The sequence below is a fragment of the Vidua macroura genome, chromosome 5, assembly GCF_024509145.1.
Source record: "Vidua macroura isolate BioBank_ID:100142 chromosome 5, ASM2450914v1, whole genome shotgun sequence".
NCBI classification, from domain to species: Eukaryota; Metazoa; Chordata; class Aves; order Passeriformes; family Viduidae; genus Vidua; species Vidua macroura.
In genome coordinates, this window is record NC_071575.1 from 29,723,266 (window position 1) to 29,750,942 (window position 27,677).

A 27,677-nucleotide genomic window follows, 5' to 3' on the forward strand; every position below is an offset into this window, starting at 1 on the left:
GCCTGAGGGGCGGGCGCGTACTTCGGACCGGGGCGGCAGCCGGGCAGCGCCGGGCGGGGCGGGGCGGGACGGGACGGGACGGGACGGGACGGGACGGGACGGGGGGATGGACGGACAGCTGCACGGAGCAGGCGGGATCGCCCGGGAAACGGCCGGGCTGCCGGGGACTCTCTGGCAAAGTCACCGAGAAGCGGCCCCATGGCCCCCTGCGTCGCCTCCCGAGAGTGCTGCCCGCACTGAGGCGCCTGGTGCGTGCGCAGGTACTGCCCGAACGCTCCTGGCCTCCGGACAAACCCAGCGTTGGACAGACCTTTGCTTTTCACAGCATCACAGAAGCGTTTAGGCCGGAAAAGTCCTCTGAGATCATCGAATCCAACATATGACCGAAGACCACCATGTCAAGCAGACCATGGAACTGAATGCCATATCCAGTCTTTCCTTAAAAACCTGCAGGGACAGTGACTCTATCTCCCCGGGCAGGCAGTTCCAATGTCTGATCACCCGTTCAGTGAAAAAAATTTCCCTCATGTCCAACCTAAACCTCCCCCCGTGCAGTTTAAGACCGATGCCCTCTTGTTTCAAGCAAAGCATAAAAAGATTTTCCAGCTTTAGTTCTTTCCCAGCCTCTCAGTCCTGTGCAGAACAAGAGAGTTCAACTTACATGTTAAAAGGAGACACTCACTTTCTCCTACTAGTAGTCCTGCAAACACTTCTGGAAATTTTGCTGCCAAGAGATGATGTAGAATCTCTCTCACTGGAGAGATTCCAGTACCATCTGGATGTAATCCTGTGCCATGTGCTCTGGGATGGTCCTGCCTGAGCAGGAGGTGGGATGACCCACTGTGGTGCCTTCCAGCCTGACCCATTCTGGGATTCTGTGAAGAGAAGCTTTTTTTTCCCCTGCAATTTAGGCTGCCTTATTGCTACAGTCTGCTCTTGATGACTTATGACTGTTTTTGATGGACATACTCATATTCCAGGTCTTGCTGCTGGAACCTAGGGCCCAGCCTTACAAGCTTTGCTGGAAGCTGTGATATCCATACCACAGAAATGCTGATCTGGGTCGCTACTCACAGGCTCCAAACCTGAAGCCAATGCAGTGCATTCCAACCACATCTGTAAGTATTAGGCCCATGCAGAGGGGCTGCTGCTCCCAACTGGATGGGCTCTTTTGCAAACAACATCGTATGTAAGGAAGGCTGTGGGCCTCCCTGCCACTCACACAAGGGCTGGAGCCTTGGCAACCTTGCATGGTGAGAATAGAATCCACTTCAGCGTCTGTTGGCTCATCTGGCTCTGTGCTGCAGGTATTAATCCAAACACACTTGGAGAGACAATTTTCTGCTGAGGAAGAAGGTGCCATAACTACATGGCTCTTTTCCTGAAGTTATTCCCTAGAAAATACTTAGTTATGAGAGTGTCTTGGTCTCATCCTTATAAAACATCTAGCAAAAAGCAAAGTAAAAAACACAAATGAACAACCAACAGGGCTTTATGGAGGCAGGAGAAACAGCTCTCCTTGGTCCCTATGACCCTGTAGAGCTGTCTGGGATCAAAGTCCCTGCTTGCTGAAACATAAGGGAATCTCTTCTCGCCTGTCCCAGGCATAGCCTGCATCCTCTGGGGCACCGGGAGGGCCACGCAGGGCGGGGAATGTTTGCAGCGGCGGCAGCAGCAGGTGCGCTGCCACTGGGTGCCCCGTGAGTTCAGCGAGGCAGAACAGCCTGTCCCAGGCAGGGCAGCTCCTGCAGCCCGCGGCAGTGCCGTCATTGAGGCTGCCCTGAATTTAGTGCTTGTGACAGATTGACAGCCCTGCAGGCTGAAATGCTGGAGCCACTGGAAGGATGCAGAGAGCGGAGCAGCTTGGCCCTGCTCACATCCAGCCCACACGTGTCCGGGTCTCACGCAGCTGCTGCTGGCGGCAGGTGAGCCACCAGCTTCTCTCTGCTGCTTCCCAGCGAGCTGCTCTGAGCCTGCAGGTGAACCAGAGACAGTCAACAGAGATTCAGACTTTCCTGAATGAAACTGGCTTTAAAAAAGCCAAGGCTTTTTTTGCAGTGAGGAAATTCAGCATTTTTGTTGCTTTCTTTCTCTGAGGTTGTACTTTCATGTTCATTTCTGCAACTAGAAGGCAGGAAACTTCTCAAAGAAGGCTGGGATCACACAATTCCAGGAGCTGAAGTTTGAAGGGAAAAGGAAATGCATTGCAAGACCCAGGTTACAGAGCAGGCCAGGAATTTAGAGGTGCTGAAACACACCTTGCACACAGTCCCTGGGCTTGCTGGATGTCAGACATTCAGTCTGCCCCAACTAAAGTGAAAATTAAACAAACAAGGCCCAAAACACAAACTCAGGACCTACTCCAAGGCCCACTGTGCTCCAGAAAAGGACTCACATGGCTTAAATGGTAGGTCAGGCCTTTCTTAAACAGGGTTGATTGTCAAGTTCTGTAACTGTAACACCTTCAAATACAAAAATTCCTTGTCCTTCAGTTAGGAGTACATTATATTGCCTTCCATTGGCTTAACAATCCCAACCATCTTGATTTAACACACTCTAATGGATCCTGTCATGCCACCATAATATACTGGATTATAAAATCTGTTTTCAACAATTATTGCTTAAGAAATCAAGCTTGCATCACTTATCTTGTGGTTTATGGGACAACAGAACATGGATTCAAGTGTAAACAGTAAATGTAGCACCCAGTCCTGCACTCTCAGCACTTCCATAAGGGAATGTATATTTAAAGATGCGAAGCTCTTTTCCAGTGTTTTTGTGATTGCTTTTAACCTCAAGAAAATTCAAGACATACAAATTCATTTAGAATCAAAAGGGATCTGAGGAAGCCTGGAATTTAATAACTAAGGCTGACACTATGGTCCCTTCTGTGATTTGCCTTTTGCCTCCTGCAGCAGTCGGTTATCAGCCTCAATTACAAATCTTTTTCCCCCATAGTTGCTTTTGTTAGGCATTGGGATTATCAGAACACATAATTTGTCTTTATGTATTATGTCATAAAATGTAATAGATTTCACTGATGCTGCAACTTGGCATGAAGTCATTTGGCACGTTTGATTCAAGGGCTAATAAAAACAAGCCTTCCTGTTACTGTACATGGTAAATACTGAAATTGATAAAGCCCTCTAAGGATCTGGGTTTATAGCCCAGTGAAACCTAAACGGATTCATATTCCCAAAGGAAGGAAATTTGAAGGGAAACCTAAAGCCTTGCTCATGCTCAGGTTTTAAACTGCGCTCTTCAGGAGGGGCACAGCTTTTTATGAAGTGCTTGTGGCTCCACCCTTTGTGTTCGGGTAGTGATCTGGCAGGAAGGGCTTTGTGCTCAGTCAGGCCGATTGCCTGGCTGGCAGGAGGACTTGGAATACACGAGCACTTTCATCCCAGCCTAAATGCTGGCCTAACAAGTGTTGAGCTGTTCAAGTATGCAGGTCAAAGTTACCGAGGGGAAGGGTTGAGCCCAGCTCACTTTCATTCCTGTGACAACAGAGGGAGCAGAATCAGATCCAAAGACAGATGGAAGCAGACACAGACTTTTTCCGATTTCCCTACCTAGTAATTTACTTCAGCAGGTAGAGTTCTGCACTGTAGAAGCCTTTGGTCCATTATTTTTGGAAAAAACATGTCTATGTGTCCACTGGTATTTGTAGATAGCCTGCCTGAATCTCTATTTGGAATTAAACTTACTACAGCTTCCATGTGAAGACGCCTATTTCTTAGCAATACTACTCGAGTAATTGAAAAGAAGTGCTTACTTTTCATCCAATTTATAATTCGTCCTGTGTTTTAAGGGATTGATGGATTTAACACGAGTCTTAGGAGCTTTTTATTCCATTCCAACTTCATTCCTTGTCAATGTAGTCACCGGTACTGGAGAACCAGCAGAGGGAGCACGGAACGTTCCCCTCATCTCTCTCTTATGTAAACACTGGCTACTGTTTGAGGCGTTCCTTTAATTTTATTTCCCTGCAAGAATTTTTGGAAGGAAAGGTGATCCACAGCTCTGTTATTCAATCTGTTGAAGCCTTTAGGGTGCTGCATTTCCATGCTAGGAACGATCTGCCTGCTTCCACCACTCTGTTTCTCCTCTTCCTCTCCCTCTCCCCTTCACCACAAAATATTCGGTTTTTGTAGAGTATTTCCAAGTTGGGACACCCATCATTCATTCCTGCAGAGATTGTGATACGTCATTAGATTGTCAGGCAAATCATAAAGTTTGTTCCTTGTGAGCAAAGAAAGCTCCCATGCAGCACCAGGGCTGACAAGTGTTAATTTTAAAGATTAGTATTTTTCAAAAAAGAAGGGAAAAAAAAGTAGATGTCAGGAAGAAACCTGTGTGTTCCACACTTTGCTTTGTGAAATGTGCACATATTAAACCAGAGTTTGCCAGAGAGAATTAAAGGAAACCCTGCAAATTCAAACCCAGATTAAAAATGTGAATTAAATCAGCCATACAATCATACAGTTTGAAGCTCAATGCACTAAATATTATGTATTATCATTGCATCTTTAATTAGTAGACAGCCCCATTTTGTATATTAAAGTTTTTATTCCTTATTAAGAATTTTTAAAATCACAAAATAGTGTGGAAATATTTAGATAATAGAATTCATGGAGTGCTGGAAAATACTGAATATAAAGATTGATTTCTAATATATCACATACTAAACTGTTCTAAAACAGCTGGTTTCTTGCAGACAGGATTTATTTTTTTTAATAATTTAAGACAGCATAAGCTTGTATCAAGCATAAGCATTGTAACAAAAGTGCAACTTTTTCAGCAAGTCCTCCCAGAAGATATTTAACTCAAAATATCATTAACACATATTTTTCTCCCTACAAAAATAGCATGTCAGACGTCATTAATTGGATGTATTAACAACTATTTACATACAGAGACTCTGTAGGCTAGTAAGATTTTTTTTTTTGTAACGTTGTTTAAACACAGCGTTTGAGGCAAACAGTAGCAAGAGCAGCAGCAGATGCACCAAACGGACTGACGGACCCCGAACACGCACACACTCCTCGCCAGGCTGTGGTGTCTCACCTCTTACATAACATTCAAGTGAGATTTCTCACAGTGCTACCTTGGCAACAAACTAAAAATATCTAGGCAAGGTCTTGGTTTAAGCCTTATTATAAAAGCTTTATCTGTGTGATTATCTGGTGTCTGGTTTGTCTCCAGAAAGGGAAAACGCAGTATTTGAGCATGGAATGAGGGAAAAACCCATATGGGAAACTTACTCCAACTGGGTTTATTGTTTCTGGGTTGCACAGGAGGTGTTCACCTACGGCCTCCAGGTTGTGTCACTCGGAATTTAGGATAGAATGAGTTCAGGCTGACAAGCTGCTCTGTGTTTTCTTGGGGGAGAGAAGGGGGTTTCTTTTTGTAGTTCAGTGCAGTAACATTCATTTTATACAGCAAGGTTTTGGGGGAAAAGAAATCTCTCAGGTACATACTGAATTAAATAAAGATGGGGTGAGGAAAAAAAAGAAATAAACACAAGGTTATGTAATGGGTCTGACTCTCCTTTCCTTGCACACCCAAAACTTGCTGGAGCCAGCGGCATCCCCGGGTGCTCAAGGCACTGCAGGTTTGGGCTCAGGGTGCATCCTCCACACTCCGGTTCTCCATAAAGTGCTAGCACAGGTGCTGGGCTCTGCCCTTCCTCCCTCGCCTCGCTCCCCGCCCTCATCCATCCAGGTCTCCCGGACAACAAGTGCAAGTTCCCAAGTGGGACTTAGGGATACACTGTATAAACCCATTCCAAATAAGGTGCCACATTTGATTACTCTATAGAGAGGAAAAAAAAGTATCCTTACTATGTTTTCTTCTTTCTTCTTCTTTTTTTTTGTTTTGTTTTGTTTTGTTTTCCTTATTTATGCATTTATAAAGCCAAACATTAAAAAAATACTGAGTAGCAAACTTTATCCTCGACGGTCCTCTGCGGGGGCCGCTCCGGGACCTGCTGCCCCGGCAGCGGGACTCCCACGGGCCGGGCCCGGCATCCCGCGGCCGCCAGCTCTCGGCGATCACCGGCCCCGGCGACCCCTGCCCTCCGTAGGAACCCGGGGGCGCAAGTGCGGGCCCGACGGCCCCTCAGTCCGAGGGGAGGGCAGCGGCGGCGGGGAGCCCCCGGGGCGTCTCACGGGCCCTCGGCGCCGGGCTCCTCAGCAGCTGCGGGCTCGGGCTCCTCGCCGGGCTCGGCGGCGGCAGCGAAGGGGTGAGGGAGGTGGGGCGTCGGGGGCAGCCCGGTGGCGGCCGCCGCCGCCTTCTCGGGGCCAAGCACGGAGGAGAGGCAGGGAAAGGAGGCGGCGGCAGCCGCAGCGGCGGCCGCCTGGGCCGGGATGCCCGGGTAGAGGAGAGGGATGGGGGCGGCGGGGTAGAGATACTTCTCCAGGCTGCTTTTATCCAGGAAGGGCTGCATGTAGGCGGCGGCGGCCGAGGGGGAGATGAAGTAGAAGGGCAGACAGAAAGGGGCCGCCGCCGGCTGTCCAAAGGGGGCCCCGCCGCCGCCCGCCCCCAGGGCCATCAACGAGCCCAGCAGGGCGGCGTCAGGTCGGACCAGCGCGGCCGCCGCTGCCGCCGCCGCCACCTCGGCTCCCCGCGTCGCCAGCCCCGGCGGGCCGGGCATGGGGCTCCCGCCGCGGTCCAGCTTCAGCCGCTTGGGCGCGGGGGGCACCTCGTCCCCCGACGGCTCCTGCTTGATGGCCAGGGCGGGCAGCGCTCCGCCGGCCGCCGCCGCGGGGCCGCGCTCGGGGCGCGCCTCGCCCTCCCCGCCGTAGCCGCTGTCCGTGTCCGTGTCGGTCTCGGCGCTGAGCTCGGCGGCGTGAGTCCGCTGGATGACGGGCACGCAGTTAGCCTGGCCCTCCGGCTTGTGGCCCGGCGCACAGGGGGGGGCGGGTGGGGAGGAAGAGGAGGAGGATCCCTTGCTGAGGGGGCCCGGTGGCGGGGAGAAGAGCTGAGGGCCGGGGAGGAACTGCGACGAGATGGAGTGCAGGTGGCCGAGGAGCTGCGCGCATCGCTGCTCGCGGGGGGTCCAGCTCTCGAAGCGGGAGAGGTACTGCAGCACTTCCTTCGCGCACGTCTGAAAGCCCGAGTGGAAGGCGTCCAGGTCGGCCTGCACCGGAGACTTCATGGACCGCTCCCCTGCGGGGGAGACCGAGCGGGGACAGCGTTTACCTGCGGTTCCGGCATGGGGTGCCCCGCTCCGCGCCTCCCCCTGCTCGCCCCCGGTGCGCCCCAGCGGCGGTGCTCCCTGGACCCCGCTTACCATTCTGCAAAGCAATTATCTTCTGGTGCTGCTGCTCTGTTAAGGCTGTTAGCGCTTTCAAGTGCTTCAGAGTCAGTTCCAGCACCACCGCTTTCTCCAGGTGTCCCAGCGTCTGCAAAGGCAAGGGTAGGGGGCGGCTTGGCTACCTCCCGGCACGTTTTGGCTACTGCCAAATGCCGCCTCCGTTAACTTCGGTGAGACCGGTCCCCGAGGCATTAGGGCCAGGACGGCGGGCGGGCAGCAGGCAGGCAGCCCGGCGTCCCGGGGGCTGCGCAGCGGGCAAGGCTGCCGGCGCCTGCATCCGCACGGGCATATACGCTCCTGGGCACCTTACCGTTAGTTTCAGATGCTCGGGCAGTAAATCCTTCAGCTGGGCAATGCATTCGTTTATCCTGTCTCGCCTCTTCTTTTCTATCAGTCTATGTGGCAGTTTGTACGTTTCCTAATTGGCAAAACCCGGAAAAGCCAAGTGTTAGGCAGAGTCCCTCGGAACGCCGATCAAAACCAAAACAAATGTCATGCGGACCACATGCCGCGCAAATTATCGTCAAGGCACCGCTCCTCTCCCCGCCGTGCCAGCTCGCTCGTAAACCCACTTGCGATTCGGGGAGCAAGTTGTATGCACAGCCCCCCGGGGATGCTCTGGGGAGCGAAGCTACCCTGCAAAATTCAGCGAGCCCCAATTAAGCGGTTAAGCAAGAAGAGAGCCCCAAAAACTTATCCTTACCTTGCTCTCGTCCCTCTTCACGCCTCTTTTGGGTTTGCACATATACAGGGCAGGGTAGTCCAGCCTGGAGAAAAACACAAAGATCCAGCATGGGCAAGCGCAGCGATAGCTTGCCTAGCACCTCCTCGAATGGGCACACGGGCGCCGAGCGCTCTGCCCGAAGGGCCGGGCAAGGGCTCGCCCGGGTCCGCCAGCGGAGGGAGGCGGCGAGCCCCGCGCCCCGCCGGGGAGCCGGCGCCGCTCCCAGAGCTTCGCAGCACTTTCTCAAGAAGACGAAATTCCGTAGAGATACGAGACGGAGATAGTGCCCCGGCGCCTTACCCTATAAAATCCCTATGCTCCAGTAGCTGCCTCTCTGGCAAGCGGGAGATTCCTTCATCCATGTCTGCCAGCGGCTGATGTTTCGTCTCTGCTTTTGACTGAGCCTGCGGGATGCTGAGATCAGTCTCGGGAGATCCGCGAGCGACGCTGCGCACATGCAGCCTCCGTCCCCCCTCTCCCGTGCAGTGGCCAAAAGTGTGCGGCGGTTCGTCCCCCCCCCCCACCAAGTGCCTCCGCCGCCGCTGCCGCTCCCCCCCTGCCCGCCTTCGCTGCGCTCCCCGCGCACACGCCCGCAGCTCCCGCCGCCGCCGCCTCGCCTGCCCGCGGGGCACGCGCGCCGCCAGCCAGCCCCGCACCCGGCTCACGTGCGGCGCGGGCGGGGGCGGGACCGGGGAGGGGACGGGGGGGTCCCGCCGCCTGCCCGGGGCCGCCCTGCGAGACAGCGGCTTCCCCCCGTGTTACTGCTGCTGCCGCTGCCGCTGTCATCGTCAGCGTTACCGCCGGGATGATTGCCACTCTCACTGTGTTTTTATTATTTTTATGATTTTTCTAATTTTAATAATTATGAAATAATTTTACTTTTATTATTGTATTTTTGTATTTTTTTATTTGGATCCGGGGAGGAGACCCGCCAGAGGAAAACGTGCCGACGGGATCAAGGGGCTAATAATCGAGCTCCTCTCTTGGGGGATGCGGTTAGGGGGTCACGTTCGCCGAACGTTTTCTATAGATTTCTATAGGATGCGTGGGCACGAACAGGCGCACGCACACGCGTGTCACTATGCGGAGCGGTCCCTGGCCCGGCGCCGCTGTGCCGCAGCTCTCGTCCCCCGGTGCTCCCGCCCGGCCGCCGCTGCTCCCGGCAGCTCTCCCTCCCGACCTTTGGATGGGAGCCGGATCTGCCTGAAAGGCCAGACCGCGGCAGAAGCGCTCCTTCTATACAGACGGACTCACGTATAGAGGCACATATATATAAATATATGTCTATATCTAATGTAAACACATCTGCTGTTGACGCAGCCCTCGGGCAGCCCGCATCCCTGCGGGGCGCAGGGGGTGACATTGGCAGAGGATTTGCACCGGTGCAGCGTGACCGGCCGCAGCAGCCCCGGGACGGGGCGGGGCGGGAACCCCTCCGCCCCCCGCCCGCGTCCCTGAGAGCCGGGCGCGCCCGCGCAGTCCCCGCTCCCCGCCGGCGGCGGCGGCACCGACAGCCGCCTCCCTAATCCCGTCTCACACTGGTACGAGCACAGGGCCGGCAACGTGACCCGACCTGCTGCCACATCACTGCAGCCGGGCTGCACCGGGCGGCCCTGCCCCGCCGCCCCCCGCTAGCAGGCGGTGCACCGGGCGGCACTGGGCACCCCCGGCACGGGCTACCGCGGGCCGTGCCCCTCCAGCCCCGGGCAGCCCCGCGCCCCCCGCCCCTCGCCGGGCAGCCCGCCAGAACCCTCCTGTCAGCGGAAGGACGGGGTGCCGGTGTCCGAGGGAAGGGGATGCTCTTCCTTCCTGAGCCCCGGGCAAAGGCGCTGTCTGGGCGTGCGTGTGTGTCCCCGCGTGTGCGTGTCCCGGCCTGTGTGTCCCCGCGTATCCCCGCGTGTGCGCCGTGCCTGCACGCCGGCGCGGCATGTGTGGCCCTGCAACGTGCGGGGTGTGCAGCGTGTGCGGGGAGCGCAGCGGCCTCGGCCCCACGTGCGGGGCGGGGGGAGCGGACACCCCCGACACCACCACCCCCTCTCAAGAGCCGGCCTGGCGGGTTTCTCTCCGGTATTCCCGGCGGGAACCGCAGGAGGAAAGTGTCAGCTGAGGCGATCCACAGCGATATGTTTATCCCCGCCGCCAGCGCTGACCGCTTGCTTTTCACTTGGTTCAGTTTTGCTCCCTCCCTTCCGCGGGCTCCGGCTTCTGGAGGTGTGTGACCTCCAAACCCGGGCTCCCACAGAATCCAGGCGGCTGGGGGAGGCGGGGGAATTACCCCAATAAATACCAAACACGCCTCCGGTTGCCAAAATAGAGACGGGAACCTCACATCATTCCTGTCTAAAGACCGTGTTTTACAGGTAATCTAGCCAGAAGGGTAACTCGTGATTTTTGTGTGCGGGGGGGGGGGGGGGTGGAAGGGCGGGGGGGGGGGGGTTGGGCTGCCGAACCGCGCTGCCCGTCTGTAAAGTGCGAATGAGGTTTTAGGAGCAGCGAATGCTCTGATTAGGTGTTTGAGGCTCCTGCTTGGCAAGCAGCAAGCGGCACTGCGGGCTTGTACAGCTCTCTCCCTGTTAACTTGATGGCATTTCCACACTGTCCGAAGCTAAACTGGACAAAAAAAATAACATGCATTTGTGCCACGTGCATATAGGTTATAGTAGTGCAGGGTCAGAAGGAGAGGCTTGTGGACTGCTACAGAGGTGGGTGGGAGAATCTGCTGCTGGTGCGGAAAGCAAATTGTTTCACATGTTCACAGAGTCATAGAATATTCTGAGTTGGAAGGGACCCACAAGGATCCTGGAGTCCAGCTCCAGGCTCTGCACAGGACAATCCTACCAAGTGCCTGAGAGCATTGTCCAAATGCTTCTTGAGCTCTGTGAGTCTTGAGGCTGTGATCACTTCCCTGGAGAGCCTGTTCCAGTGCTCAACCACTGTCTGGGGGAAGAACTTTTTCCTCATATCCAACCTAAATCTCCCCTGGGACATTACCTTGGGTAAGCCAGGACTACAGAGCAGTTCCCTAGGGAAGGGGGACCACAGACTGCAAGGGAAACTTGCTCATCAAGGACATATTGGTTGCCCCATGTCAGTCATCCATGCTGGACATCTCAGGTAGAGCTGCAGGCTCTCTTGTTAGTCAGTGGAGAGAAACAAGCAGCTTCAGCATGAAATATCTCTCCTCCTCACTGGACTGGTCCTTGAAAAAGCATCAAGAAAACAGCCCAAGTAAAAGGAGCTTAACCCTGAACTAAAGCACATGGAGACCTTTTGGGGGAGTGCTGGTTCAAAGGGAGCTTGAACTCTGAAAGAAAAGACAGTTCCCTGCAGATGATTCCTCCCATGGGCAGGAAAGCAGGGCTTTGCATGGTTTCTGTAACAAACAGACATGGTTGGGAGCAGGGCAGGTGAGCATTTCTGGAGCAACCTACTTATGGAACACCTGGAACATTTCTGGAGCGTTTCTTTGCCAGCTTCATCCTCTCTGGAACAACCTGCAGATCTTCAAAATATGGAAAGAATGTCCAGGGTGAGACCCAGCTTCTAGGAAAAGTCCTAATTCTGGGATTCCTCTGGAACCAAGTGGGAGCAGAAATTGAAAATTACCAAAGACTCAAAACATGAGCCGGGACAGCTGGAGACTTTGCAAAAGGAGTTCAAACAACATCTGGAAACTTCTAATAGTTTTATAACGGGTCACCTGGAGACAAAGATAAAATACTTCAATGTCCAGAGAGAGTGCAAAATTCTTCTGGTAGATTCCCAGTTTAAAAAGGCAGGATGGATCAAAGAGGTGATCAGCAGCACAAGTATGCAAAATAATGTTTTCCAGAAAATAAGTCACAACAAAAGCTTTGGCCGATTTATAAGCCAAGATGAACCACAGCAAATAGTTAAGAAATTGAGAAAATCAGTGAGAAAATTATATAAAAGGCTTGCAGGTTACCACAGGAAAAAAACAGCCTCCTGCTGCAGATGAGCTGGCCAGCACACAACCTACCACCATCATCTACCAACATTTCCAGTCTCCAGGAGGAAGGAATCAGAATATTTGTCCCAGCTGAATCCATGCAAAAGCCATGGTGTTTGAGGAAAATACACCTGGGAGATTTGTTCAGCTCTGCCCATAACCACAGCATGAGGGAATGGCTCTGAAAGGGGAGTCCTAGGAGCCAATTTGACGGGGTCAGCTCTTACGTCAGTGAGCACTAGCCTTCAGGAAAAGAGATTAAATTACCTAGTCTGGCTGTATGACTAGAATCAACCATCAAATTAGAGAGAGCTGGTCAGCTGTGTGCCACAAAATGGGGGACAAAGAGAATTCAGCTGAAGGATCTGGATTATTTTGGTTGAATAACAAGGTATTCAACCAGAGGAAATTGGACATTGACCTAATAACAGATTTTTCAGTAAGGGGATGACCAGACTAAACTCAGGGAAAAAGGGAAATGTAAGCACATAAAAATCTGAGCTGGGTCAGACAAAAGGTTCTGGAGTCCAGGAGGAGATGCTTTGGGAGGAGCAGACAAACAGCATGGACACAATGTAAGCTCTCTCTGCCAGTCTCCCAGGTCCTGGTGACCTGCAGGGCAGAGACTTCCTGAGCCAGGAACGATATCTCTGTGTTTAATGGGAAGCCAAAGATGCCCTAAGAGGCTGAGGAATGTGCCAAGTCTTTAAATGATGGGCTGCAGCAGAGCACTGGGCCAGTTAGCAGGCAGTGGTGAGAAGGTGGTCAGTCCTGTCAGTGCAGTGCTGTGGCTCACATGGGGACAAGAAAAGAGAACTTCCAACCTCAGAGAGTACCACACACACCCAGCATATGTAAAGCAAGAGAGACAGGGGCCATGCAAAAACAGAGCTGAGCTCAGAAGCAGAAATAAAATAACCTGAGTGTGGGAAGGTGGTGGGCCAAGACATGACACAATGTGCAGTGAGCCCTTTGCAGAGTTGCAAAATGAGGAAATGGGGGGAGATCCAGCTGGGTGACAGAGTCAGGACCACATTTTTGTGGAGGACTGGTGCAAAAACCTTACCAGGGGGACACTGGTCACAGTCTGCTATACTTTGGCTCGTCTTACGCCATGCGAAATGGGTGATACCAGAGATGGGTCAGTCTCTCAAACCAGCCTTTGGACTAATGGTCACTGAGCTAATCAGCTTGTCATGGATAGTGGTGACAGGAGAATGTAGACACTTCCCAAACCTTGGGAAGTCAGAAACAAGGCACTGGAGCAATAAGTAAGGCATAGTGATGTCCTGATAAACACCAGGAACTGTGCCTTATCCCATCAGTTTGGAAATTCCCTTAAAAGGTGTGTTTCCAGTGAAGCTCATTGTTTGCAGGTAGCTAAGAACCTGTCCTGCCTTCGAGGACAGTAAAAAATAAAGGTGACTCCACTCTGAGGTCACTGCCAGCCCTGACTGATGGGAGAGTCTGAAGCCTGCCTGGAATCCTGGGACCTTCAGAGACTCTACCCCAACAGGTCAGTCAGATCTTGGGTATGTGATACAGATAGGATCTCCATCTGTCTGCTGGGTACTTTCCAGGAACATCAACCACAAACAAGTAAAACAACCTTCCCCCTAAGTTCCCCCTCTGAAGTCCCTGGAAAGAAGCTCTGTCTGAACATGAAGGCCCCTTGGATGATGGGTTCAGTTTGGTCAGTCATAAGAGATCTAAAAGGTGTATATCAAAAGGCAGAAAAAACAAAGGGAAAATTGCTTTCTCAGCAAAGCCTGACCTGGCAGTTTAGTGATGGTTGGGGGCTTATGTAAAGCCCCAGCTGTGCTGGAGAGGCTGGTGGGGAAGGTAGGGCACACCATGCCAACAGGAGGCCTTGAATGGCCTCAACTTTCCAAGAGGTCTGTTGTGCTTAGGCTATTTATGGGTGCACGCCGAGACCTTTGAACAAGTGGTAGGTGCATGGACAACATGGCCTGTGATAAGTTCAAGGCTGACAGTCTCTAACTGGTCCCAAAGGAAAGGGAGTTGTTCCAAGAGCAGGTAACTTCAGCCTGCTCCACCAACTGGTGATGGGGAATTTCCACTGAAAAAAGCAGAAGCGAGACTGCCCAGAGCTGGCCCACTCTCCAGAGCTGCAGGTCCACAGGACTCTGCTCCTGTTACAGAGGGAGATATGCTGTTTGTAGATGTGCTAATATTGCACAACCTTGCTTGGGCACAGTGACAGATGGAGACCTTTTTAGTGGCCAGCTCAATGAGATTTAGCAGTTTCCACCTGTGCAATTCTTGCCAGTGGTTAAATTTACTGATGGGCTCTGCTGGTATTTGCACAGGAGGAACAGTGTAATCAGTGTACTGATTTGTACAGGGGTGTAGGCTGTGAATCCCTGCACTAGCTCATTCTGTGGGATTCCCAAATGCAATTTGCCCAAGTCTTTAGGAAAATGGCAATTTTGCAACTGCACAATTTACTACACCTCTGGTCATAAGTGGAGTAGCAGGGATGCTGAATCCAGGCAGAACCTTTGGGATGCAGTACAACGGTGTCACAAAGAGTTGATTCTTCAGAGGGATGAATGCAGAGAGGGAGATGCTTGTTTCCTCTCAAACCACTTGTGAATGTGCAGATACTTCCAGTTGACTCAGGAGAACCAAGGAGGGGAAGTGCCAGAGGAGAAATGTGGGCTCCTGAAGGTTCATCACAGAAAGAATCCCAGTAGGATAAAACTAGAAAATGAGCTGGGAAACTCCACTGTCCTAGAGCAAAATGTGCATACATTTGGAGCACAATGGAGAGTGATGGATACCAAGGGAAAAGCTTTCTGGTCATGGTAGAAAAGTCTGGAGTGAAAGGTCAAATAAGGCATAAAAGTTCTAGTGCATGAAAACAACCTATAGAGCACATTGTTAGGTGGTGTCTGGAGCAGGAAGTTCTGAGATTATTATTTTAAAAGCTGGCAAATGTTTTAAGCCACAATGTGTTTCTGTGCATTTCCAAGCCTTAGCTAAGCTAAGTGAAAAAGTCCTACATTGGTTTAGAATCAGGAAGGATGTAGAAAATGCATGCAATTTGCATGCAATGCATGCAAAAAATGCAGTCTGTAGGACTGTTATTTGCAATAGGGGCATTAATCTCCTATTGCAAATAACAGTCCCACAGAAACACAGAGACCCTCCATGAAACAGTATCTGAGAGACTTATTCCATTAATGGGCTGCATTGCCTGGTGTCCTCGGGTTTCTGTCTGGAGCAGATTCTAAAGGCTGCAGACTATTTCACAAAATGCCCTGGAGCTTGTCTGTTAGGACACTAGTGCCAGATGTCCAAGTGAAAGATGTCCTCTCCCTCCAAGTCCTAGGAGGTATAGGAGGATTGCACAAAGCTCGAGGGAGAAACTCTGAATCCAGAACTTTTCAGCAGATCTGTGGGGTGGTTGGGATCCCTAAAACAGTTCCATGTGACCACAGCCTGAAGGGTTGGTGTGATTTTTTTTTCTTTTTTTTTTTTCAGACTCTTCCATTCCAGTGGCTTGCTCCTCAGAACTGCCTGAAGTGGTAACACACAGCATATTCCAGTCCTTTGGGAGGCCCCAGGAGAAGCAAAGCACTTCCTCACCATTTTGATGAAAACCTAAGGCCTTCTGCATGCCTTTTTATGGACTTCTGGGAGAAGAAGAAAGACTTTTGGGTCATGCATAGAAGCACATGTTCCTTTGTTTGCTTTTTTTTTTTTTTTTTCAATCAAGTGGAAATCTGGGATATTTTACCATCTTAGAAGAAACAGTGTGAAAGCCTTTAAAAGGATAAACCTCGAGCAATACTGTTGGACTTGCTGTATAAGGCCATATGGTACTGACCTGGATATTTATGGTGGTTACACATTACAGTGGGGTCCCAGGCTGTCACAAGGCCCATTAGAAAATGTAGTAGGAAAACGACACACTGGGCAAACAAAACTTCAGGGTTTCACTCTTCCTCTGTCCTTCCTTCACTGCAAATGTAGCTGTGGAAAGCTGAGGCTGGAGAAGTTGAAACACAGATTCCTTTCCTCCCTGCTAGCTCCAAAGGGCTAGAGATTTGCAAGAACACTGCATCCACCTGGGGGTGACTGCTTAGAAGGAAATCAAGGAGCAGAAAACTGCGAGAAAGGGGACTATAAATGTTTTGGATTAGCAATAGGAAAATACCTTCCTGAAGCACACTGTGTAATTACAGTAAATAAGAATGTGTCGTTCATCACTTCTTAAATTATTTTCCCTCATTCACAGGATGGTGGGTTTATTAGAGCCTTGTCATTTTGAGCTCCTTCAGAATAAAAGAGGAGGCTGAGAGGTCAGGTGTGGGAGGGAAGCCAAGTCCCTCTAAATCCAAGTGTGCAAGACAGGCAGGACAGTCTCCCTCCTCTATGAAACAGAAACTATCCCATTCTGGACACTTGGCTGCAGACAGGTGAGTGCTAAGAAGATGTGAAAGAAGTCAGAGGAGAAGCCTAGTGTGTGGTTTTGGGTACAGATGCTACTTGGAGCTGGCTGGCTCTGAGCAAAGAGCCCAGCTGATGTTGTATGAGTCCTCCTGGGTTCTAGTTGGGAAGGACAGAGCTTTTTAGCTAGGACAGGAGGAGAAATCAGGGGATCTGTTGGTGCCTGTCTGCTTCTGCCACCACCCCAGATCTACCTGGAATGTGCAAGCAAGGAGAAGTCCTCTGCTTTGTATAAGCAGCACTGGACTGGAAAGCCAAAGTATTCCATAGGCATAGGCACCAGCTGCAGTGCAGCCTCAGACCACAAGCAGGACAGCACAGAGCTCAGCACAGACACTCAGGAGAAAGGACAGGCATGTGTGATGATCACTAGAACCCACTGGCCCAGAGGGAAGGATCAGTCAGCCCTTAGACCCATCCTAGCTTGTCAGGATGTATCCAGGATACCTCTGGATCTTGTACCAGCTGGGAAATAACCCCTCATATCCCCTGAATTCTCTGCTCTCTCCAGTGTGCCCTTTGCTCCCAAACCAGATGGCAGCATGGTCCCCTCTGCTGGCAGTGCTCCCTGGGGTGTGCAGTGCCACAGGGAGCTACCCCATGGTATGTGGGCTCTGAAGCTCTTGCAAGACCTGCTTGCAGGGTCACTTGCCCGCAGTGCTATTCACCTCCCCACTGTTTTCACCAGGCTGCTGCAGCTGGGGCGGGAGCACTGCCTGCGTGCGAGCAGCCGTGGTGGCAGGCCTGGCAAACCTCCCTTCTTCACAGGGAGACTCTCCTGCCCCCGATGAGCATGTTTCCAGACAGCTGCCTTTTATGAGGGCAGATTTCAGGAAGGCTCTAAAACCTAGCCTCATTGAACTCGTCTCCCAGTCCTGTGCTCTGTGTCCTGCTGGGGAGGCATTGCATGACCCCTTCCAGCTGCCAGCAGCCAGCCTTTCAACGTGGCAAGGGGCCGGGCTGTGTCTAGGCAAATGTTTTCTTTGTGCGGTCAGAAAGCTGGGCTGGGCAGAGGCGCCGTGCCCGAGGCACATCCTGACAATGAGCCCCTGCCCACCCAGGCCACGCTGGGTCTCGATCTCCCACGTTGATTGCACAGACAGCAAGGGTGGCAGTGACCCTGGGTATTCCCCAGGATTAGTGTTTTTATCTCAGGAGCAGCAGGGAGATAAAAGCACCCCGGTGGGGAGGGTTGCAGGGTGCTGGAGAAAGAGCCCGGGGTGCACCACAGGATGGGGACAGTGCCACCCACACAGCCCACCTGTGGGACATGCTGAGGCATGAGGCATCCACTGCCTCCATGGCTCGGCTTTAGTGTTGGCCCCTGGACAGAAGGTGGTGCAGCCAGCAGGACCACGAGGGACCCCTGTCCACAGCCAGGCATTCATTGCTGAGGTTGCTGTTCCATCATCCCTACACACTCCACAGCCGTGAGGGTCCAAATGACCTTTGCATAAAAATGCTTTGCATCCCAGACCCCAAGCACAAACCTGCCATGCCTGCTGGTGGCCTTGGCAAAGAGAAAGGCATTAAATCACCAAAACCAAGGCTTCAGCGTGTGCCCATTAAAGATAATGAATTTATGTCAAAGTTGGAAAAGGTCTGTGTTATGCAAAGGTCAGTGTCTGTTTTATTGCCCTTTGCTTCCTTTGGTGTCCTAACAAGGTGTGAGGAGGAAGCCATAGGCTGGAGGGGTGCAGGACTCATGGAAGTGAGCGGGTGAGGTGTGACATCCAAGCCAAGCAAAGCAGTGGGTGCTGCTCACCCCACCCTCCCACTCAGAGCAGGGCAGGCAGCAGGTCCCCACAAATCTGCTCTGCTGCAAGGAGAAGAAGCCATGCAGCCATTTCAATATTTTCTTTGAACTCTGTGACTTTTCTAAAACAGCTGTGGCCAAAATTCAGCCTGCGGATCTTGGCACAGTGTCCAGGCCTTTGCAAGGAGGTCTCACTTGTGGGATTTCCTGTATGGTACAAACCACTCTTTAAAATCTCCAGTGTGTGAAGTCTTTAGCAAGGCAATAAGACCTTGACCAGCACAGTTTTTTCCTGAACATCAGAGGCACTGTGAGGTACAAACACCTGCAACTGCCCTTGGAGCTGAGCTGAGGTGTGGGAGCTCAGTTGGGCAGTCAGGCAAGCAGGACTACATCCCCATTCATACCCATCCATGGCAAGGAGATTGGAAGTAGATGATTTTTAAGGTCCCTTCCAACCCAGGCCATTCTATGATTCCTTGATTCCTCAGCCCCACAAACCTGAGGGAGACAAGAAAGCTTAGAGTTTTTTATTACCTTCCCATTTTGCTGATTAGCATTATCATTTCTATTATATTTTTTCATTTTAAACACATTTTTTGGTGTAGCCAAAACCATTTAGAGGAGTTTCTTGAAGCTCTGCAGAAGGAGGATAGCAGCTGGGTGCTGGCAAGTGCCTGCAGCAGGACAGTGTGTCTCCTTTATGTCTCCATCTTCTGTGAGGCAAGTCCATCCACTCCCAGGAGCACTACCCTCGACAGATGGGGTTTTTTAGCCTCTTTTCTGGGGTTGACCACTGCAAGAGTCCTCTCAAAGCACTTGTATGCAGCTCAGTGTGGCAAAGTCCATGCTAGCAGTTCAAGATCCCCACTGGCACCAGCACCAGATGCCAGAATCAGGCAAATTTCAGATCTGTATCTTCCTGCTGGAGAATTCAGGCCAGATGAGATAAGAAGCAGAGACTTTCTCCGTAGAGGGAGGAAAAAGACCCAAAGATGCGACATTGATATCAATCACCCTGCTTTTGCCACTGTCTGGCAGCTGGAACCCTGGCAAGAGGAGAGCTGGAGGCAGTTTCCAGCCTGGCCTGTGTGCAACACGGTGCCTTAGGGGCCTATAATCAAAGTTTTGATTATTAGCGTAACATGGGTCATAAAGAGGAAATAGAATGAAATAAAATGAAAGTGCAGCTATCATCTTCCCTTGAGTTTACCTTGATCTATTTTAATTTAAATGGAAAATGCCACATAACTTATCTATGACACTCTAAAGCCCTGGTAAGGAACATATTGCCAGCGCTAGATAGTGGCATGTTTTAGCAGCAATGTGATGGACATAAAGCTCTTTAATACACACAGAAAACCAGACCTCAAATGCTCTGTGAGGAAACTCATTGGGGCCTTGTCAAGAAAGTAGGGAGCTTGGGGCAGGAAGAAATGCACAGTGGCTGGCACGGAGTCCCATCATGTACCTTAGCATCTTTTTATCTGTTTCTGGAAGTTCTGAATGGCAAGAATAGAAAACATCCATCGCAAAGGTGCTGTGAGGCAATTTTGTGCACGTGAAGTGTTTTGAAACCTCTGGGAGCCTTGCCCAGCTGTCATAGAGTGACCTCGGGCAGGGGATCATTGCCATGAGAGCCCAATGTCCCTTCAGCAAAATGGCCGGAGGAGCTTTGCTCCAGTGCAATTTGCACTGCAGGTCCTGTGGGCAAAAGCTCTTGGTTTGATGGGCTCCTTCAAGATTGTTTTTATGTTCATGACAGATTACAATTGGAATAAAATTCCTCTTCCCCTCAAAAAAGGCTTTGGAGAGGTGTGCAAGGTTTGTCTTCTGGAAATGCCCTCTCATGTGGAGCTGGCACCCAGGTGGCAGGGACTATCCCCTTGTGCCATGGCCCTGGGAAGGCAAACCTCTTCCAGCTCCCACCAGCACACTCAAGCTCCCACTCGATGTGGAAAGCACCAGGATGGTGTGGAGAGAGCTGCTCCAGTGGCCTGGCACCGATATCAAAGGCAGGTACGTGGCCTTATATGCCACTCGAGGCAGCTGCAGGACGGCGCCGCTTCCCTCTGGAGGGGGAAGCTTGTGCACAGGGCCGGAAGCCATCATGGAACAGCCAGCTCAGGAAGGGGCCAGGGCCAAGATTTTGTTTTTAACCTGTTTCTTGTTTATTTAAGCCTTTGAGGAAGACAAATAAAAGCAGACAGTGAGCGAGGCGGGCTGTGTTGCAATCGGAGCTGCGTGTGCTGGCCAGGTCGCGGTGAAGGCAGCCTGTGTGACAGTGGACACCGCCTGTCTGGCCACTCCTGAGCCCCACAGACCCAGCAGCGGCTTGCAGAGCAGCCAGGCTGTTCAGAGAAGGTGTCCTGAGCACATCCAGCAGCAGCTGATGCTTTGGCTGGCTGCAGAAGAGCTGTGCTGCCTGCCAGGCAGCGCCGTGGATCAGGGCGCTGGAGCTGCTGCTGCTGAAGGAGGAAATAGAGGCACAGATGTTTTGGTTATTTTGTGCAGAACAAGTTAAAGTAACTCGTTCCCTTTTGCAGAGAAGCATCAGTCCCAGATGCCTGGTCCCAACTAGTGCTGCCTGTGCCACAGGGCTCGCTCCCTCCTGCCTTGAGAGCAGGGACAGGCCAGTCCTACAGAGCTTCTGTCCATCTGTGCAGCACCAAGAGATGTAGCACTGCCACATATTTGATGCTGCTGCAATGCGACAGCAGCACATTTGCCATGATCAGCCAATTTTTGTTGCAATTCACATCTCCCTTGGCCTCACTCATGCTCCCCGGTTCAGGCTCCAGGTTTTGCTAAGGGCAAATTCATGTTCCATCAGAGCAATGCTTACCAGTGAGAGCAGTGATCCAGGTACACGCTGTGGGGGAATGTCTGCCCCCTCTCTCCCATCTGCACTGGCTTCTGCTTCCCCTGTCTGTGATCTCACAGTGCTCTGGTTTGGGAGAACACTGCTTTGGGAATCCCCAACTATTCCCACCAGGTCTCAGCAACGTGGAGCTGGCAGCTGGAACTGGGATCACTGGGATGGAATTTGAACCAGAATTTCACTGTAGAGCTGGGAGGTAAACCCACAGTTTCCTATTGCAGAAAATGTAGACTCAGGTAGAGATATCTTCTTGTTTTTAACAAGAAGAGGATTAGTGCCTGTTTGAAGACACCCCAATTTTTAAAAGGGTAAATAAGGTGTAAAAATTGGATTAAGTGAGAATGTCACCATGGGGAGGGTCTAACTGGGGCTTGGGGTTAAAGTACAATGTGTGGAATAAAGTGAGAGCATTGTGGGTTTGGATCCTCTAACTTTCTTCAGTAGGAGCTACCTTCACCTCTTAATGTCACTTTAGAAGGACCCATAAAGGGCACTTGGTTTAACCCATTTTAAAAAGCTCTAAGCCAATGTTAGGACGCTTTTCTGAAATGCTCCATTCCCCTAAGAGAGTGGATGGACATGTTATAATCTATTTGTAATTCTCCTTCCAAGCTTGCTTAAAAAGTAAATGAAGCCATTTCAGAAATTCAGCTGACCAAAAAAAAACAGCTCTGGCCAGTGATTTCAGGCTAAGCTAATGCAATTATCATTCTTATTCATATTGTCATGCAGTTAGTCCTGCTGAGCCTAGCACTCAACTGTCCTGATTTTTCATCATAAATTCTCTTTGTTCCTCTTCAAGTATTACTCCTGATTAAGGTCTGCGATTTGAAAACCTTAACATCAGATTTTAAAGTGATGGCTGATTTTTCTTTGAGCAAGTTTGTTTTGTATGGATAAGCTTTTACACAGCATTGACATATTTCTGACTCCTCTTTACCATTCGGTTTCCTTTGTATATACTCTTCTTATTGTCTCTGAAAAGATTGTTGAGCTTGTGCTCTCAGAGATGGTAACAAACTCTCTTGCAGGTGTTGTTGTGCAGCGGGGGGCAGACATGAAATGGAAGCAGGCACCAGGCATGCAAATTCCTGCTGCAATTTGGGTCACGTGTCCAAAGGGAATTATAATTCCTCACATGCTTTCTCATGCAGCAGGACACAGGACCAGAGGGACTGCTGCCTTGGACTGGGCTCCCAGCTCATCTACTCCACTCTCTTCTTTCTGAAGGTGCCCAGTTGACAAGTCCTGTAAACCCAGAACGAGAAACACCAGAATGGCAGATCCTAACTTGCTTATAGGAAAATATTTTCCTAACTCTAGGCATATATCACTTGGCATGTCCCCTGAAGAGCTCTGGTTTATATCCCTTCTGCTTGATTATCTCCAATGAGGTAACCCTGGAGATATCCATAGCCTTTATAAATGCCCATGCATTTTTTTTCAGACCTCCTGAGCTCTGCATCTCAGCAATCTCTGGTGGCAGTGAATCCCAATCTTGCAATGCTCTGCTGAGCACATCCCCATTCCTCCTGCCATTCACTGCTCATTTTTAAAATCAAATCAAGCATTCCCATTGCCATTCCCTGGACTTTCTTGCCCCAGCCTCCCTCGGGCTTTGCTCTCTGCTCTCTGTATCCATCAGTCAGTACCACCTTTATTAATATTCCCTTCCACCCCATGATCTACCTTTGCACAAAAGCTTTCCAGTCGTCTTGAGCAGGAATCTCTTTGGCCCTCGAGGCACAGAATTGCCTGCCCTCCAGCACATCCTTCTCCCTCCTTTACTGCTCCTCACCAGGACTGCAGATGTGGTATGGATTATTTTGAGGTTTGGGCACAGGGACTCACACTATAGATAAAACTGTGCTGAAATCAGGAGCTGTCTCAGCCAAGATACTAAGATTTGCTCTTGTTATCCTGATCTGGGCCAATACTTACAGCAGGGACATCAGCCAGGGCCTGGCAACTCCTTCCTGCAACTTCTACTTCACCCTGGCAAGCCAGACCTCCACCCTCACCTTCCCTGTGTCACTGAGGCCATCAACCTGCCCATGCCGGGACTCCTTACACAGCTGCACAAGGCCTCGCTTGCACCAGAGATTTCATTTTCTGTAGGAAAATGTGTACGTCCATAATCTTTGGTTGGGATCCACAGTGCTGGCAGCGGGCAGTCTGCTCTCAGCTGTGCTGGTGAATGGAACAGGTGTAAAAAAGTTAGGAGAGGGATTATAAGTTATTACAGCTATCAGAAAGACAAAAAAAAAAAATCTAGCACAGACATGGTACTCACATGGCACATGGAGAGCCATCGGATTGAGGGTTTGATTGGCAGCATCCCTTTGATAGTGCCTGTGAGAACAAAACAGATCCTTCAAGTGCTCCAATTCAGCTGTGGCTGCCCAGAGGAGAGCTCCTGTGCTCTGGACAGCAAGCAAAGCTAGCAGGGAGCTGCCAGAAAGTACTGCTGTTACTGCAGAGGAGGCCCTCTTGTTGCCTGTTTAAGCTGCTTATGGATGCCTGAGACAAAAGGCTGGTTTTGCTTTTGCCTTGCAGCTTGAGCTCAAGGTTGGACATTCCCGGAGCAGTGGATGTTCAAGGGCACAACTCTCTGTGACTGCACCCATATAAAGTGGTCTATACTGGCAGGAGGCAGATGATAGTCACAGATACCACTGACATAATTTTAAGGCTGGGTGAACACACTGCAGCTGGAAAAACATGAGGAAAAAAAAGGCATTTACACACCTTGTACAGGCAACTGCACTATAGGCAGCTCTGGTAGGGATTTTGCTTTTCAACTTACTCAAGACATCCCATTATACAACCCCCTTTTCAGTCAACTAAAGCTTTGCCAAGCATTTTGAGGTGATTTTTTCCATGCTGTATGGCTGCCTCTGACATCTTTGAGGGAAAGATCCAGCCACATGGGCTGAGCCAACACCTGGCACCACGCACAAGAGAGGGCAGAAGAAGCTGTTTTGCACCACATGAAGTGCTTCTGGTGACCTTTTTGCTGAATGGCTTGGGCATAGCCTTGCTTCAGAGAGGGGGTTTGAAATTTGGCATGAGGACTCAGTGTCGTGTCAGGGGTTTGCCATGGGTCTTTCCACTGCCTCCCACCCTGCTGCTGCCAGTCCCTGGATTGTCTGAGGTGTCTCACCTGGTACCTCCTGGTTTTACAGTCCTGCTAATGAGCCGTGGGACTGCCAGAGTGGCATGAGAACATGGGATTTCTGTCCTTTTGTGATTTGAAAAGCTATATTCAGAAAGTTGTGCTATAAATTATTACAGCTGTACAGTGAATTATTGCAAAGTTTAGAAGTGCCAAGATTGAACTGACCTGTGCAAATTCAATTCACTGTCCAAAGCTGGTTTAAAAGAGATATCTATGTCTGCTTTCTTCATCTCACACAGCTGGCCTTTCCATCTGAAGTTTCCTATAGTTTTAGTTACAATGTATTGATAACCCCCAACCTTTTGGTGCTTTTTTCAACATAGCTTGAACTGGATGTTCCATATTTGAAACCAGTTGAGATTTCATGAATGTTGCTGTGCATCCTAAAAGAAACACTCTTCCTTGCCTCTTGTGCAGCAATGGCATGGAAGAGATATTTAGGAGAAGGGCCTACCATTTGCCATCAACCCACCAATTTTTGTCTGGATACTTGAGAGTCCCCAGGCTAGCACTGATAGAGCATAGCTCTGTGAATGATGGTCCTGAATCACAGGATGGTCAGTGGGTTTTCAGCCACATGGACAGCCCATTGTCATTGTCTCTCTCTGTTGTCTCATTGTTGTGTGTGAACTGATTTTTATAAATGTCACCATAACAGTGCCACATGAGCAGGCAACTGAAGTTTAAATCTCCCTGGGCATAGTGTTTCTAATACACAGCTACTAACTCCTCTGCAGCAGAGGAATTATGGGCATGAGTGACCTTGCTGTAAAGTCACTTGCCTGGGCTCAGATGGCAGGAGGACAGCTCCCATCCCTGCACAGGCTACCTGTGTGACCTTAGACAGGCCTCAACCCAACTCACCAGGCACAGTTAGGGATGCACATCCCATTGTTATTACCTGGAGGTAACCTGAGCACCCTGTGGACCTGCTGCACTGAGAGTCCTCAAGAGAGCCTTTCTCTCATCATCTGGGCAGCCTCTGTCTCCTCCTACATTGCCAGTTCCCTGCACACCTCGCCAGGCTGGGCACTGAGGTGCGCTGCTTTGCTCCTCTCACACTGTGGGACTTCCCAAAGAAAGAGAAAGGGCCTGGAGAGAAGGATGAATCCACAGCTGCAGGAGATATTTTGGAATTAAGGACCATTACCAAATATTGAGGAAGCCCATGGGTGCAGTGAGCTAGGATGAGCTAGGATAGGGTTGAGGAGAACCTTGCTTCAACACAGGTACTAAGGAATGGATAAGAAGAAATTAATACTAAGAAACACAGAGGATCTCTGGCAGGAGGGAGTGACACAGCAAGACAATCGCAACAGCATCTTTGACTTTACTCTGGGCTTGTTAGAAGACTGTGTTTTCAGCATTGTTCCATTATCACAGCTTCCCTTTCATGGATCTCAGTTTTAACCTGTGGATTCCTGAGGGATTTCTGCAGGTGAGGAGCTTAACTGTCTTAGGTGTAGCCAATTTTGTGGGTAATAACTGATGTAAAGTGAGCAGCATTTGCAGCTAATTAAAAGTGCTACACTTTAAAATAATTTCTGCTAATTACAAAATCTTTAGCAGCACTATTTTAACTACATTTTCCATGTTCCATGGGGATTTGAACTCTGTTAATTTTGCACTGACTCTCTTGGCACCATTTAGCATATCAAAATGGCCATGAAATTAAAAAACCTTAAGTCATTTTTACTTCTCTAGGAATTAATGCTAGCAGAAACAGGAAAGAGTTTTGCTGCAGGAAAAATGTGGCTAAATTCAGACCCTTTCCCCCTTTTTTCCCCACAAAAGGACATTATGTTACAGTGCTGACAGACCCAGAGGAGCACAGGAGCTGCTCTGGGCACAAGCTGTGATTGCTGTGCCAGGAGGAAGATGCACAGGGCCACAATTCCTTATCCCATAAGGCTGGGCAGTGAGCTAGTGCTAAATGGCATTCTCTTGGCCTCAAAATGAGTCAGTACCTGTCAAAATCAGTACCCTGGTGTTTTAACTCCCACTCTGGGCACTGGCCACTGGAGATGCAGCAATGTCAGACACCAAACCAGCATCAGAATGAGCACTGGGCCTCAAGTGTGTCATTCCCAGGTCCCTGTTTTGCCTCAGAAACTACAGTTTGCCTCTGTAAGACAGAAATGTCCCTTAAAAAGGGGTGAAAAAGAGAGGGGGAATGTGAGACTTCTCTTTGGAACCAGGCAGGGTGCATTTGCAGTGTCCTGACATGGTCACAGCAACCCAAACATACAAACAACATCACTCTATGAATTTGCAAGAAAAATGACTCCGCTATTTAGCAATGAAATCTCCAAATCAGACTCTGACAGTCACTCTGGAAAACGATATAAACATTCAATACAAGAAAATCAAAAATACATCAGATGTTATTTTTTTTAACTGAGAGGCAAGACTCACATCATTCCACTGAATGCATGTCTACACAGATCAATGTCAGTTCTTATTCATTTGCTACTTCTAACTTTGTGCATTTACTCCTGTTCCTTGGGCTGTAGTCACCTAACCACTGTGATGGCTTTGTTCTGCATGCTCTGATGAAACTGAATTCTGAGTCTTTCTCCGGAGCACAGGGCACATCATTTCCTAATCCTGTATCATCCATACAGCATCCTATGAGTGGCCCTACACACAGCCCTCACTGGCAGCCTCTCTGTCTTATCCCTCTTTGGAACAAGGGGATATGCAGGAGAGTTATCAGCCTGCCTCCTCCACTGGATTGCTTGTGGACCTGTGCACATCATGAAACCTTTCCTGGCTTTTTTGAGCCACAAAGCTGCATCAGTCCTGGTGGGATGAGTCTGGCAGCAAGGATTTGTTCTGTGGTTGCTTTCCCCACTTGTAAACTGAGCATGATAATACTTGCCTAGATCAAAGGGGGTACGGGGAGAATTAAATAATTAATGTATGTAAAGCACTTTGAAAGATGAAAGATGCTATATAAGTACAAAGTATTAACTACAAAAAACAAAAAACAAACAAACAAAAAGCAACAACAAAAAAACCTCCCCAAACTGGTTACTGATGTAAGCCTTCAGTTTATCCTGTAAGAAATGCATGAAATCAAAATAATTGCCACTAACAAATTAGGAGTTTGATTATACCAAGCCTTAACACAGATAGCCAGGGAACCGACAGCCTTGCCTTCTCCTGTGGCCGAATTAGGACACCCATATGAGCAAGAAGGCTCCAAAAGTGTACCCATAATGGGGGGGGCACTTCCTGCATCACTGAATCATCTCAAGCTCCATGTCAAATGGTACAATTCAAAAATTGATGCTGCAGTGCCTTACAACAAGCTGCTCCTTGCTGTTCCTCCCCCTCACTGCTCCAATGGCCAGAATGATTCCCAAGGTAAA

At 50.2% G+C, this 27,677-nt stretch overlaps 3 protein-coding genes across 8 annotated transcripts in view; 2 read left to right on the forward strand and 1 right to left on the reverse strand.

The window, feature by feature from the left end:
- RASSF8 (Ras association domain family member 8) overlaps positions 1-15,709 on the forward strand; it is a 99,586-nt gene extending 83,877 nt beyond the window's left edge. Inside the window, exon 8 of the mRNA XM_053978492.1 lies at positions 15,520-15,709. The gene's annotated coding sequence lies outside the window, so the exon portion shown is untranslated. The remainder of the gene's footprint in view (positions 1-15,519) is intronic.
- Positions 4,708-8,546, reverse strand: BHLHE41 (basic helix-loop-helix family member e41). The gene is made up of 5 exons (XM_053978485.1): positions 8,343-8,546; positions 8,022-8,085; positions 7,629-7,736; positions 7,295-7,406; positions 4,708-7,170 (listed from the first exon to the last, which is right to left on the reverse strand). The coding sequence occupies exons 1-5, from the start codon at positions 8,402-8,404 to the stop codon at positions 6,167-6,169; spliced, it is 1,350 nt and encodes a 449-aa protein (XP_053834460.1). The 5' UTR covers positions 8,405-8,546; the 3' UTR covers positions 4,708-6,166.
- Positions 15,710-21,218: 5,509 nt separating the features above from the next.
- SSPN (sarcospan) overlaps positions 21,219-27,677 on the forward strand; it is a 33,544-nt gene continuing 27,085 nt past the window's right edge. The window contains exons 1-2 of one of the 6 annotated variants that reach the window (XM_053978495.1): positions 21,232-21,361; positions 25,687-25,741. The gene's annotated coding sequence lies outside the window, so the exon portion shown is untranslated. Of the gene's footprint in view, positions 21,362-25,686; positions 25,742-27,677 lie in introns of all 6 variants that reach the window. The other 5 variants (XM_053978496.1, XM_053978498.1, XM_053978493.1 and 2 more) reach the window with 5 other exon arrangements.